Genomic DNA, 15,306 nt, shown 5'->3' with positions numbered 1-15,306 from the left:
AGACGTCACTATTTTGATGTCGTTCATTTCGGCGCCATTAACAAGCAAATTTTATAACAATGAAAACCCTTTTTTGATTAATATTAAGGGAAATAGTGAAATATTGGATGTAAGAACGTGAACAACAAATAATAGGACTTAAACCTTACTGTTCATCCAAATTGTATCCCTCTATTGCCTAGTTTTGTAATATAGATCGTTATCAGATTCTAATATGATTATGTGTTACAAATATGTTATTACATCGTTATATAATCTTATTTCCGTGTTGCAGATACAAATTAACTATTAGAATGGAAAGAATAAGATATTTTTCTCTCATTATCCTACTTTTCCCGTCCCTAATCGATCAAATTATTTAAAAAAATTGTTGACTTTTAAGGTTTTTCAGTACATATTAATTACTCTAATATAATTAAAGTATGAAGATTCATCATTCGCATCAAGTAGTATTCAATGCAGGTATGTAGTATTTCTTTATTAAACAAGCCATTTGATGGGGTTTTAAAATGTTTTAATGGAAATTATTTTTCTATTTAATGTTTTGAATAAAGCCTCCAAAATGACGTTTCCTTCAATTATGGTGTTAGTAAAAATACTCTAGAGTTGGAAAGGTGAAAATAATGAAATATGTTTTAACCATTGAGACAAACTGTTTATCTCTTTGCCAAATAATGTTGGCCATTTGGTACGTACAAGCTGAAAAGTCTACCATTTGAATTTATCTGTTGCTCTACGATATTTCGTTTAATCATTTATGTAGCGATCCAGGGGCATCCGTAAGATTATATATATAAATATATATATATTTTGGGCTTGGTTTTTGGAATTTTTTGTAAAAGAAAAATCCAAAAATTACAATTTATTTTTCAAAAATTTGAAAAATTAAATTTTTTGGAAAAAAAATTCAAAAATCCATAGGTAATCTCAAAAAAATTTCAAAAATCATGAGCTTTTCACAAAAATACGAACTTTTTGGAAAAAAAAATCTAAAATTCAAATTTAAATATAAAAGGTTTTGAAAAAAAAAAAAATCAAATATTAAATTTTCCAGAGAAAAATTTCCAAAATCCTAAGCTATTCACAAAAAATTAAATTTTTCTGAGAAATATTTCCAAAATCCATAGCTATTCACAGGGTATTAAATTTTTTGAAAAAAAGATTGAAAAATTTAATTATATTTCAAATATTAAATATTTTGAAAAAAAAAATCCAAAGATTAAATTTTAAGTAAGAATAAAAGCTTCCTTATTTTTTTTTTTTTTTTTTGGGGGGCTACATCCCTTCCCCTACGGACACCGTTACAATTAAAGAATTGGAAATTCTTATCATTTATGTATGAATACTTATTTATGAAGTACATAACTTTTATATCACGACATAAATAATCATCCCTTCCACTTTTTCTTTGTGCGCGTAAGAAATGTTTTATGAATTATGAGTCATTTTAGGGAGGTAAAAATATACTAATAAGTAGGATGTCATATGAATAATATGATGACAATGAGAGTTCTTGTATTACAAAATGAAAATAGAGTTGAAAAAAAACAAATGCGATGATGCCTTCAGCCGAAAAAAAGATTTGTTCTTGGTAATACATATATGTTACTTAAAATTATGATGAATGATATAAGTGTATTTCTATATACCTCCGTACAACATGAATTATTGTAAGGGGCTTAGACAGTATTTCTCCGTGTTATTATGTGGGTTACTTATATTTATAATCAGTATTATAATTTAATGCGGACCCTCATTGCTATTCACATCAAACTTATTAGTCAATAGTTATTACTATTAAGCCGAAACTAATATGTAATTCCATCCATTTATTATCAAGTTTTCTCCCTATATTATGGATCGATATACTCCTTGAGTCTTTGACAACTAATTTGGGCATCGAGACAAAATACATTAAAAAGAGGTGCTAACAAATGAATAAATGCAAAACCTTTCAACTAGGTAAACAAGGTAGGTATACGATATATATTACCTATGTATATAGCCTATCAATAGACGACTACAGAATAGGTGAGAAGTCTCTTTAGGTTAGGCATGAGAATGACTGCTTCTACAACTTCCAATTTCTTCGTCTTAAAATGGATTATTAGATTACAATATTGGTCTTTCTACTTACCAAGAATTAATAAATACTCTATCATTTCGTTTTGATCTATTTAAGTTACATGTTTATTATGTATTTATGAGTATAATAACTGTGGGGATTTGTACTTTATAATGTATTATATAATACTTATATTTTAATAATTTGGCTATTAAAATAGCCAAAATTACACCATTGATATATTTGATGATCCGTAAAATATTCAATAATTACAGGATTCTCTTCCTATGTAATGTCCTTGTTCATTTAGAATCATTCATCTTATTTTTTTGCTTGCAACATGTACAAAATCGCCACTTGTACACAAAATATACAGACAACCAAATATTTCATTGACATATTTGAGTCAATTAATAGGCTTTTTATTAAAATTTGTGGGATGAGTTAAGATACTCAGAATTTTGATTATAGTTTATATCCTTTATTTGATTTAAGAGACTTATATTGGCCCCGATGTGACTCCTTTTAAATAAAATACATTATTTCTTATTATTTCATTGTGGCGATCAATTTTGCCTACTTTAAATGGAGTTTTGCAACATACTCAAAGGGTTAATAATACCTATTTTGGGGTATAAATTGACGATAATTCGTCAAAGAAAAGAATCATTCTAGTTAGAGAGGGCTGGGAGAGCATACGTTAGCTCTAGATCGAACTATGACGTCATATTTTGATAAACCCTTGAGGAATGACGCAATACATTTATCTAGCAGGCAGAATGAATCCTACTTTGACAGATACGAAACTTGAGCATTTATAATTAATATAATAATAAGGTAAAGAGCAGGTATTTGGATATTTTTAATATATTTTTTAGGGTTGGAGTCGTAACACTCCTTTATATTAGTATTATGTGAGTTGTTCATTGCATCTTAGTTATACATAACAATGGGGAGAAAATCTCTCAAAAATCAAGAGGCTCCATTGCCTAATTTATTTCGTGAGTGAGGAAACCCTTTTTTTTTAAAGAAATGAACTTAACAATGTTTAGATGAATTAATTTAATTATCCTATTAATTAAAAATCTAAGCAAAAAACAAGCTACTAACATATCTTTTTGGTAGGTTTGAGTATGGCGTCGATCGCAATGGAGGAGTACAGCCTCACCAAGGACTCCAAGTATCGAAGGTATAATTAACGTATTATAAATCAACTCTAATAATTTAATTATTCGATATAGTTTTATGCTCGCCATCGATAAAGCACTTCGAGCCTTTGATTACACTACCGAATGGGCAGACTTAATTGCTGCTTTAGGGAAATTGAATAAAGTCCTACTAGCTCATATGAAATATCCTATAATTCCGCGAAGAATACTTATCAGTAAACGTTTAGCTCAGTGTATGCATCCAGCATTGCCTACTGGGGTACATCTAAAAGCATTGGAGACGTATGATATTATCTTTAAATCCATGGGAACTAACAGGTAAATGAAAAACCCTATAAGAATGAAGTTTTTTTAAGTGTATATTTCTTCATTTTTCTTTTTATCATTTCAGATTAGCTCAGGAATTATTTTTATACAGTGCTGGACTATTTCCCCTGATGGGGAATGCAGCTATGAGTGTTAGACCTCAATTATTAACTATTTTTGAAACCCACTTTGTTTCTCTTGGACACAGACTACGTCCTGGACTCAATGGAATCATAACAGGAATTCTTCCAGGACTTGAAGAAGGATCCGATCATTTTGATCGAGTAATTAATTTACTCATATCCATTTGCGATGCTTGTGGACCTATATATTTTTATACTTCTATTTGGAAATGTATAGCCTCAAATTATTCAATACGTTATCCTGCCATATCCTTTATTCTCAATCAATTTCAACGGAATGCTAATAGCTCATCCTCTTCCAAACAAGAGGACTTATATGGAAAAAATCTTGACATTGTTGGAGAAGCTCTATGCCAATCTGTTCAAGACACCAATGTTCTCGTTCAAAGAAGCACTTTAGAACTTCTAACTCACATGTTTCCCATTCATGACCCAAAACTGAGTAATTTACTCCTCATTAATGTAATGACCTCATCCCTTTATGTTATTTTACGTAGAGATATGTCTTTGAATAGAAGATTATTTAGTTGGCTCATTGGCCATGAGGATAACAATTCCAACGATTGTATGAAATTTACTTCGGACAACTATTCTTACTACTTTCAACATTACACTCAACAATGTTTAACGGAATCTTTGATTCAATTTTTGAAAAAATCTGTTCAGAGTCCAAATATGGACTTGAAACCATTCCGTCTTTTGATGACTCTCTTTGAAAAACCAGTAATTAGTTCATTCATTTTAGACGATCTTATAATTGAGATCCTGAGAACTCTTTATCATTTTGATCATAAGTATTGTAAAAGTGATAGCAATGAAGTTGCCGGAAGTTCTCCTTCTGCGGGAAAATCAAGAGATGATTTTGTTCGGACTACAAATTTACTTTTAGGATCTTTTGAAATGCAACTCATTTGGAAGTTTTGTGGTGACTATTTTGAAAAAGTTTTTAAAAGTGATTTTCGGATAAATGATTCTCTCATAATACCTGTGAATCAAATAGGAAGTTCAAGTATTTCTGTAGCAGAAATTAGTCAGCTAATCATTTTTTTATTGGAAACTCTTTCTATTGATACCTATGTTACAACACACTCTTACGAACTTCCAAATTTATTTAAAAAGATAGTCAATGCCTTGTTAATTGAACATAAACATTTAAAATCTGAAGAAATTATCCTTACTTTTAGTGCTTGTAGAAGGATTCTGTCCAAAGTTCACCCCATTATTAGTGAAAACATGGATGATATATCTTCTATCAATGATGAAAATGAGCCAAGTTTTGAATCATTAGTCTATTCTTGCTCCAATACTTTTGGAGAACTATTTAGTGCATTGTTTTCAGAATACTTTTTTTCTGACGACAATCGTTTGGAGTGTTTATTTTTAAAAACATGTCTCTGTATTACTAGGAAATCTAATCAACAAGCTAGTAATTTAGATGGAATGCTTTTAGAACACTCTACAGATGATGACGAAGATGAAAACACGAATGTTTTTAAAGTCCAAGAGACGGACAGAAACTTTGAGAATTTACTTGAAGAGCTCAAATGTACCTGTGTGAGAACTAAGAATAATGGAAATGATTACATAGATGTGTTGACTGCTGCTTGCAATATTCTAATGGACTTATCTTCATTGACTTTGAACCATCCCTTAGAGATAGGTAGTAATGATGCGGAAGATAACAATAAAAGGAATATTCCCTTATGGTTAATGCATCTTATATTATCCTCTTGCTTTCTTCATGAAGATTTCTTTGGTTTTCAACTTCATTGCATAGAAACATTTTTATTAATTGCGGGACTAGGAGATGCAGCTTCAAATTCAAAAAGAAAAATTACATTAAAACTCGTACCTGATTCTAAATTAAAATTAATTGCTGAAGAAACTGTGATTTCACAAATAATTGGATGGAGACTTTGGAATGGTCTTGCATCAAACGGTGTATTTGATCTTCAATGTGTTGATCTCCTTCATAAGCTTCATATTGCAATTCCTCATGAAGATTTAATGGAAAAAGCCATGTCACAGATCAGTGAGTCTGAAAGTCTTAAGTTGGATTACTTCAAGAAATTTACGCTCTTTTGGAGATTAAGTAGAGATATTGGACTTAAACTACAAGACTCCAGAATAGCTAAAATTTTTGATTTTTGCTTGTACAAGTTACTTGACAATCTAAATGCAGACATAGGCCCATTGAAAACACAGTCTCAATGTTGGATTTTACATGCAATTACTCATGGTGATATTCTTAGGGTATTTGAGCCCTTGTTTCTTCAATTGTTAAATCCTGATTCCGCGAGGATTAGTGTTTTACATGCAAAAATTTACACAACTGATACTATTGACGCTGAAAAGGCGTCAAAGGCCTTTAAAAGAATGGACTTGTATCAGAATACCACTGTATACGCCATTCATCCTCGTGAAGGAGACATCAAGTATCACATTTCTGGAGATCTTTCTGAATTGAATCAATCTAAAAAGATGAAGCATGCACTATATTTGTCTTCCTTTGAGGATAAAAAATCTTGCTCTGAAGATATTTTTTCAAAAACTGAAAATTTCAACCTTTCGACGTTATCCTCAAATATCCTTGTGAATCCTTTTGCTCTTGTTCCAAATTCTTGTAACAGTCATAGTTCTTATACATTTGGATTTTCACATGATGAACCAAACTCATGTATAGTAGACAATATAATCGATGACATTCTTGAAGACGTTGTAGATACTAATTCCACGTCAAGTGAAACGAGCTCACTATCAAATTCGGTTGTAGTTCATCCATTACATTCTCATATTTTGATATACACTCAAGTCTTTGATTCTAAATTAATCTTATATACACTTAAATGTATCAAAAATATCATTCTTACGAATCCTAGAGTTATAGTCTGCACTCTCTCTACTTCTAATCTATCATCGGTCAAGTCGTTGCGCAACAATGACCTGCAAAATTTATTAGCAAAACATCGAAAGTCTATATTTGGAAATAATTTTTTTGGACGAATATCTGATGAAGACTTAAAAACGTATCGAAATGCATCCTTGATAGAAATCATGATGTCTTTATGTCTCTACTTCATTCGGAGTTATTATCCGAATCTGGGATACACGAGATTAACACCAGAGGAAATTGTCGGAAATCGAAACATTCAACTATTATCAGTGGAAATAATGGTTATGATTGTGTCAGAATTGATTCATCTTGTTTCTGTTAACGGAAAAGCCTATGCATCGTTTGTCAATGATCTCTTAAATCGTTTCAAAGTCCAAAAAATCATTTTACATTCCCTCCTTACTTCTGTTCATGACTCCAACCGTTATTCTAAAAAACAAAATACTTATTTTACTGATGAAATCCTAAATTTTAACAATGTTGGTTGTGATAACGTATCCTTTGACTTGTATTTGGCAACTTATAATGAAGCTTTTCAAGTTCAAATTTTAAAGTTAACCCTCAGTACTATGATGTTGGAACAGTCTATATTTCAAGAAAGAAATCTAGATAACACCGTAATTGATTCAAATCATGAAAGGAAGAGGTCGATAGTCTCCTTGTTATCTATGAAATATGTTAACGATCTTTCAATACCAGAGCAACCATTGTTTTTAACTGCAATTATTAGTGCTTTGAGCCAATCTAAAATTCGTCATATTCATTCTTACTGGACAAGCTTTGTTATATCAAGTCTTCCTTTCCTTGGAGAATCCCTGAATTACATAGTTTCTGAAGTGATGGGCCAAATTATTGCAAATGTTGAAGAAATCATTTTAAAGCACCATCCGGATAAACTTCCCACCGATTACATTGTGAATCAAATCGAAGCATTGACAGCAATTATTCATTATTGCCTCGTTGATGTATCATCAGATTCTAAACCTTTCGATACTAAATCAACTCAATATATTGATTCTGGAACTATATTTAACAATTTACTTCATGCCTTTTCTTCTAAGAGTAATAATTCAGGAATGGGTTTGCTCGGAAATAATTCAAAAAGCAATATAGAACAGTCACAAAAATCCCTTTTATCCAATCTACCAACTTTATTGGCCTGTGTCATGAAGATTTGGAATGTTGTCACAAACTGCCAATCAACCAATGATGTTAAACATATAAAAGAAAGTCTTTTAGATCTTTTTTTCCCCGATAGCTCATCACTACGCTTCTCATTTTGTATCAGCCGTAGCTATCACTTGGCAAGAAATAAAATGTGTGGAAAAAGTAGGGGTTAGCTTTCCTGAGGCACCAAATTCTGGGCATGAAGTTCTTATTAACTTTGTCGAGTCTGTTCATACGATGCCCATTTCTAATATTATAAATACGCTGCGTAGTATAATTAAATCACCTCCATTGGTGATTGGGGTTAAGTGGAAAAATGATATACAAGTCCTTGTTTTGCAATTCTTTTATTCATATATGTCCAAATTTTCTGCTCTTGCTCTCTCTGACTCCTGGACCGAGTTGGCACTCCTAACAAAAGAATGTCTCGGTCTAAATCCTCCAGCAATATTTTTATCTTTAGCTATATTAAATCAATTTGTATTAAGAGGTAAAAAAATGAGTGAGAAAAAAGATGTGAAGGAAATTCAGGATTTAGCCGGAAAGATTGTTGATCAATGTGCAGCCATTGGTGGGTCGCGACTAGAAACCAAAACTTGGCTTCAAAGAAACTTTGTAATGTCACGAGATGTTCAAGTTCTCCCTGAGTCAAATGAGAAAGATAAGAATGACTCAAATTCTACAAATGCATTACATCCATATGCTGTCACTGCACTAAACTTACTTGGTGATATTTTGGCCAATTTCCTTGATGTAATTTATCAATCAGATGAAAAAGAAAAGGTTTTGCCTTTACTTCAAACTGTTATGAGTAATGTCATACCCTATACACGCAATCATACTCAAACTAATCGTAACTGCTTTATTGCTTGCTCAAGACTATTGTCAGGGCTGAGCGAGTATCAGTACACAAGGAAAGCTTGGCGTAAAGAAGTCTTTGAACTTCTCATGGAACCCTCATTTTTTCAAATGGATTATGAATGCTTTCCTTACTGGAAGGTAATAGTGGATAATATGATGACACATGATAACACCACTTTTAAGGAACTAATGAGTAAGATTTTTTCACTTTTCTCCTTAAAAAATATATTATATGTATCTAATATTTAATCCCTTGCAGCAAAACTTGGATCAATTGGCCAAAGTGGGTCCTTGAATTTGTTCACGAATAAAGATGCTGAAATTGAGCAGAAGGCGTTATGTCTAAAACGATTGGCCTTTGTCATTTTTTGTGCCGACACTGACCAATATTATAGGTACATGCCTGATATTCAAGAACGATTGGCTGAGTGTCTGAGGATGGTGTCAAATACTCCGGAAATCCAATCTGTTGTATTTTTATGTTTCCGAGTAATCTTGCTGAGAATGTCTCAGCAACATCTCACCTCCCTCTGGCCACTTATTATTACTGAAATGGTTCAGATATTTTCGTACATGGAACATGAACTCTCTACTGATACCGAAGAATGGAGGTTAGAATTCTTATATTTAATCAAAAGTATCATTTATAACTTTTTTTTAGCTCACATCTGAAGCAAATGTCACTTCTAGACACGGGTTGGGTCATGACATCAGGTTCTAACAGTCTTGAGGCTCGTAATAGCCCAACATGGTTGGATTTATACCTATCAGCTTGCAAACTACTTGATTTGACTTTGGTTCTACCTGCTCAGCGAGTTCCTCAATTTCAAATGTATCGTTGGGCCTTTATAAATGAAGGCGGCGAAGGATTACTCTCATCGCAAAGTAATGTGGATGAAGATGCCATTGAAATCTCCAACAGTTTAGACTTTGTGCCTTACGTTGTAAGAGTGGCCAAATTATTAATTACTCCTGTAAGTTATTTATGAATCAGAACGTTTCCCCTAATTATAATATCTTTATTTCCTTACCAGGATAAACAAGTGGAACCGTTTACAAGAGTCAAAGGAAGTCCTTTGCTCACTATGAAATCGATATCATCCTTAAATAATCTTAGGCCTTTTTTTAACGCCGTTTGCTTAGGGAACTCCCCACAAAAAGCCATTAAACTCTACAATTCACCCTCTGATATTAATGAAAAAGCTATTGATGATATTTTGATTAAAGATTTCATTGAGTCTTTTGTCCCTTTGAAAGTTGCGGGTTAGTTTGACATAGACCTGTATTATGCATTTAAGTAATGAGTTCCTCTAATAACCCATTCATCTAGCTTTAGTATTAAATATTTCATCTTCATGATTAAGTCATTAAACTTCCCTGTCAAGGAGGATATTTTCACTGATATAATATTATATATATGTTTTTGTATCCTAGTCCTCAATTTGTTTTGGGTACATGATACATTTTGTTTGATATTTTTATTTTATAGTATATTTACAATTTGATTTTTTTATACAGCCCGCAAATCCGAAAAACCAACTTTTTATATATTATTATCTTCATCACAAAAATGTTATAGTTTCTTCAAAGCATTTATTTTTGTGTGATTTAAAAAGTTTAGAATTAATTCGTATAAACAAATTATTTATCTATTTATTTCTACATACTAAAGGGATCGTAAATAAAGACATTATGACAAAACCTTCTTTATTTATTCGTATTGATCCAATTAATCTAACCTAGTCTTGTATAAAAAAACCATCTGTAGTGCTATAAAGATTCCATCTTTTTCTACTATATATTATATCTTATTGTTAGTTTAAATTAAATGTTAGGAATAGGTATTATACAAAAAGTCAATCGCTAATGTTTTTACCAATTAGTTATGTACAAATGATAATAAAATCTTAGTGCGTAATTTATCATAATTTTATTCAAGAGCAATACTGTAATTATGTTTCCCAAGAAAAGGACACCCTAATCATAATTTAAAACTAAATACTTACATACGGTTTAAAGTCGGAAATGTACTAGTCCCAAATATAGAGACAGAAACGAAGTTAAAATCCATCAAGTAACAATAAGGTCTGTCATTTCTTTTTTCACAGAATCTAAGATAATTAATTAATAAAACATCAATGTCTTTAACATAGACTAATTATAATCTTTTTTCCACTGTATTCGTCCAGTTATAAAATTGAATACTTGTAGGGATATTGTGAGAATAATGGGCAAAATTAAGTAGACACAACTTGATCTCTTTTAGGGATGTATCGGATGGGTAGCCCCCTCCCCCCTATAAAAATATTCGGACGCACATGGTATATAAATTTTATATGAATGGAGCAACACTAACATTCAAAATTTACTATAATATTATAATAAAAATTTATAATAATATAAAATCTTGTTCCTGCTGGATTTAAAGAGCAACCACAAAATTCATAATCTCTGCTTTATAATTAAAGATAATTTTGTATCCAATCATTGTGTAAAATGGAAAATTTCATCAAAGTTATGGTGATATTTTCTAATTTCCCAGAGATAAATCTTAACAATCTTTGCAATTTGCTTATATCAATTAATATTCGATATACATATATCTATTATTCAAATGAATTATAATGAAGAGTTAAGACATATACGTATGCAATAAAATAACACTAAATGATTAATGATTATAATTAAAAGGATTGATTCTTTTGGAATTATGAACCTTTAAAAGTCGAAAATATGTTTTTAAAAACACCACGCGAGTCATATTCACTAATAACACCCCCTATAGGAGTTTCTTTACATTCCGAGAATAATTGATGATACAAATCTAATCGAGTGGATATCCTTTCATTCACAGCAGGAGTTAATGTGTGTACTTTATTTAAGATGTTTTCATATTTTTCCTTGACTTCTTTATATTCCACCTTCAATTGATCCAATTCTGTTTTCTTCCCTTGTATATCCTCTTCTAAATCTTTAATTTCCTCAATAATGTTTCCGTGACAAGGTTGAACTTTTAAACAAGACAAAATGCAATTTCCACTATTTATCCAGTTGTTTTGGTAAACACAAAATAAATGATTTCCCGGCTCTATAGATTCATAATTCAAATCGAAAAATTCAAGTAAAGAAAATGCTTTTGGCATATCTTTCTCAGTATTCATATAATTATGCTCCATTTTCAAATTATAATGACGAAAGGGAAAGAACAGAAAGTTCCCCTCACTTCCATTAGTAGAATACTCGGATTCTTTACACATGGAAATGTCTCCATTCGCGTCAAAAAAGATGACTTTGAATTTATCACTGTATGTGCTTTTACAGCGAATGATGACTCCGTGATCTAAATCCTTTCTTGTTATATTAATCCTAAAAAATACCGCAGTTTGACTTTGTAACTTAATTTTATGTTCCTCGCCATAGATCAATTCTTTAACCCTAGGCAGATCCTCACCAAGTATATTTGTTTTCCCTATAGCAATATGTTGAGCTTGACTAAAGAATAATGAAGGTGAAAATAAATGATGATAACCTTGATACTCATAAAAAATATATTACCTCAAAACATTGGAACTAATTTTTGTTTCAACTTTACAACCTTTGCGATTTAATAGCCCATTTAAAATTTTGGACATCGTTCCTAGTTCATCTATTTTCGTTCCTACTGGCAACTATTTTATTTTGCAACTAATGGACGTTACCTATTTTTGGAAGAGTAGCTTTAAACTGCGAATGCCTCCGATTTTTTACCTGTTCAAGTGTAGTACCTATAAAAAACCCAAATAATAATAAAGTCAGTCCTACTGAAATAATATGAAAAAATTGTGAATAACCAATAATAGAAAAAAACTAATTTTTATATTCCAGTGATCCTAATCGTTAGCAATTTTTAGCTCGCCATATTTTTTAAGTTGATAAACTATAGAGTCTTTTCTTTTCCAGAGTTTTTATCATAGTTATTTAATTCCTGAGGAGAAGTGTTGGACCGCTCCTATGACTGATTTTCTAATTATTAGTTATAAGGATTCCCCCCTATTTTCTTCAAATCCTAGCTAGGATTGAAGAATATAAAAACGAAGAAAATAATGCATGATAGTTAGAAGGTATAATACTTGAGTATATACGTTCTAGCTACTCATATCTTTCTTTAAACTTAATGTGCATCAATACAGAGGCTGAATGTTTGGGGGGTGGACACCGCCCGAAGCTTATTCACTGTCTCCCAATTGTCCTTGAAGGCTACAAACTGGTTTGATGACCGGTTGAAGACTGATAATGTATGTATTTTTTAGCTGACCCGTTTATTTTTGGAATTGGTAATCTTAACAAATGAATTTTCGTTTCCTTCACAGTTGTCATTATTATATAATTCTTGAAAAGTGAACATCTTTTCCTGAATAGATTAAATTATATTCAAAACTTGATTGAACATTCGTGTGAGCTCATAAAAGACGGAGTGTAACCCTGAGGGTTTGTTGCGTAGTTATAATTGTAAGTTTGACTCAGAGTAGAATTGGGGATCGACATCAAAGTAATTCTTGCTCATGTTCTTGTTTATTTCCTTAACCCTTGCTACATCTGATTGTAGCAAGGCCTCTTCTTGTTTGGATTAAGGAAGAAATTGGTCCACTGTATTTTCCAAATCTGTGCCACAGTAACTTTTTTCTTTTCGCAGACTTCAAAAGAATGCTCACTGAAAAAAAAATTCAAAGTTAATTAAGAGGTAATCATCGACACTTAGGCTTATTTTAAGTCTAAAGGGAAATCGTCCTATAAAAAGGGCATTGGAAAATTTTATGACTGCTAAATCTTTGTATTGCCATCGAAGGTAACTCCATGCAATAAATCAGGCCTGTTAAGTTGGAGTAAGTGTTGAAAAATGTGTAGCGACTACGACTGTGGCTACGAAAATTGTTACAATTTACATATGTATATGAAGCTTATTTAAAATCCTAAAAACTTCTTTAAAAGATTACATTGACTGCGTAGCCACTAATCAAGCTAGTTCATTAGTCAGTACTAGTCATGCGAATAATCAATCCAATCGGAGTAAATTGTAATGATGTGGGTTGTGTGTATTGTCGTTCCTCGATTACGCGTGCTTAAATTGTGTTCAGAAATTTATGAATGAACTAAAATAATATATAAAGTCATATAACTTTTAATCCATTTCATTTGTTGCTCATCATGTTAAATATTTTCTTTATACCTGGCAAAATTATATACTACAATATATAACTACCTATAGTTATAAATTAAATCTATATTTACAGTCAAATGACTCAATAGTAGTATAAAGATTATAACATATATTATTGTAAAAGTGTGTCTTGGAGTTGGATATTTTATATATCGACTCCGCGGCCTTGTAATAAATAAATTTAATTTTTTTTAAATAAATGTACTTTACAATTTTAGCCTACGAACTTTTCAGCAAACCTGCTCACTATGGCATGAAAGTTCAATTTACATCTGAAGAAGACATTGATTTGGTGGCTTCTGGGGTTCTCGTAGTTTAATACACTGGATTTAATTGTACGCTAAATTAAAGTTTCTGTCGATTATAACGATAAAAGTGCCTCCATAATCAACCTTTTTAAATGCCAAAGGTGATTAAACAAAAGCTTAGTTTTTACTATAAGTTGGAAACAAGTTGTTGCATATTATTTTACAATAAAATATGTATGTTGTGTAGTATTGCCAAATATTTACCAGTTTAATAAAAATGTCTAGAGAGGTAGGAATTGATGTTATTAGTATTTCAACTGATAAGGTTCTAATAATGTCAAGAGAGGTAGAAAATCATTCTTTTTGTACTTCAACTTATAGTAGTTCTCAAAATTTAGCTATTTGAAGAAGATTTGGTATTAAATATTAAAAAGAGATTCAAATTTTGAAATCATCCTTTGCATAAATTAGTCAGTAGATTGTCCGTTTTTCAATCATTTATGTCTCTCATAAATTGCCAATGGATTAAGCAGATAGTAGATTATTGCAGGGGAAATATCTTCGATCCAGCGCTAAACTGTGCTATCTGGTTTGAATTGTATAATAAAGTTTGAATTAATTGAATCTATAACAATTTTATTAACCTAAGAGATGATACAGTTTACTAAAAATGTTATAACCTAATACATGCAAGGGCGTCTATAGGATTATATTTTGAGGGGCTTGGTTATTGGAACTTTTTTGAAAATTATATATTTTTTTAAGATTTAAAATACTTTTTAAAACTTGAAAAGACAGCTACTAAAGGACTTATTTTTAAACTATATTGCTTGTAGTTCCGTCTTGCATTAATATATAATAGGTTTGGGAAAGAGTAATTTGGTATGTTTTTTTTCTTTATTTCAATGCTTTATAAGAAGTGTTGGAATTGTCTGATTTAAGCCAAGTATGCCTTATTCTATTTGATAACTTTTTGAAAATCCAACTTGATAAATCCCTTCTCGTAGAAGCCCTTGTCAGTATTGGCAAAAAAACTTGGAGAACCAATTTTCACAGGCCTCTATTGAGACCAAATTTATAACCCCAAGCGCGTTGGTCATAGACAGGAACAGGTAGTAGTCACTTGGTGTCAGGTCTGTACTGTAGGATGGATGCATAATCACTTTCCATTTGTGCTTTTGGAGCTTCTGGTGCACCATCAAAGATGTGTGTGCAGCCTAGTGTTGTCTTGATGAAACACGCTTTGTGTCCTATTTA

At 31.3% G+C, this 15,306-nt stretch overlaps 2 protein-coding genes across 2 annotated transcripts; one reads left to right on the top strand and one right to left on the bottom strand.

Moving 5' to 3' along the window:
* Positions 1-2,830: 2,830 nt before the first annotated feature.
* Positions 2,831-10,522, top strand: LOC121123904 (protein DOP1A). The gene is given in 8 exon segments (XM_040718964.2): positions 2,831-3,066; positions 3,191-3,254; positions 3,307-3,552; positions 3,626-7,820; positions 7,822-8,797; positions 8,864-9,215; positions 9,266-9,578; positions 9,639-10,522. Coding segments are annotated over 8 exon segments (6,432 nt in total). The 5' UTR covers positions 2,831-3,014; the 3' UTR covers positions 9,873-10,522.
* Positions 10,523-11,171: 649 nt separating this feature from the next.
* Positions 11,172-12,323, bottom strand: LOC121123902 (uncharacterized). The gene is made up of 2 exons (XM_040718963.2): positions 12,160-12,323; positions 11,172-12,096 (listed from the first exon to the last, which is right to left on the bottom strand). Exons 1-2 carry the CDS (start codon positions 12,234-12,236, stop codon positions 11,313-11,315), a joined length of 861 nt encoding a protein of 286 aa, XP_040574897.1. The 5' UTR covers positions 12,237-12,323; the 3' UTR covers positions 11,172-11,312.
* Positions 12,324-15,306: the final 2,983 nt, after the last annotated feature.

Source organism: Lepeophtheirus salmonis, chromosome 9, assembly GCF_016086655.4.
Source record: "Lepeophtheirus salmonis chromosome 9, UVic_Lsal_1.4, whole genome shotgun sequence".
Lineage (NCBI taxonomy): Eukaryota > Metazoa > Arthropoda > Copepoda > Siphonostomatoida > Caligidae > Lepeophtheirus > Lepeophtheirus salmonis.
This window is presented reverse-complemented; position numbering and strand designations above follow the sequence as displayed.

What these genes read in the sequence shown, in the direction of transcription:
- LOC121123902 (XM_040718963.2), bottom strand. Translation starts at nt 12,236, where the DNA reads ATGTCCAAAATTTTAAATGGGCTATTAAATCGCAAAGGTTGTAAAGTT. An exon ending in ATTAGTTCCAATGTTTTGAG is followed by an intron (nt 12,097 to 12,159) that starts GTAATATATTTT and finishes ATTATTCTTTAG; the next exon opens with TCAAGCTCAACATATTGCTA.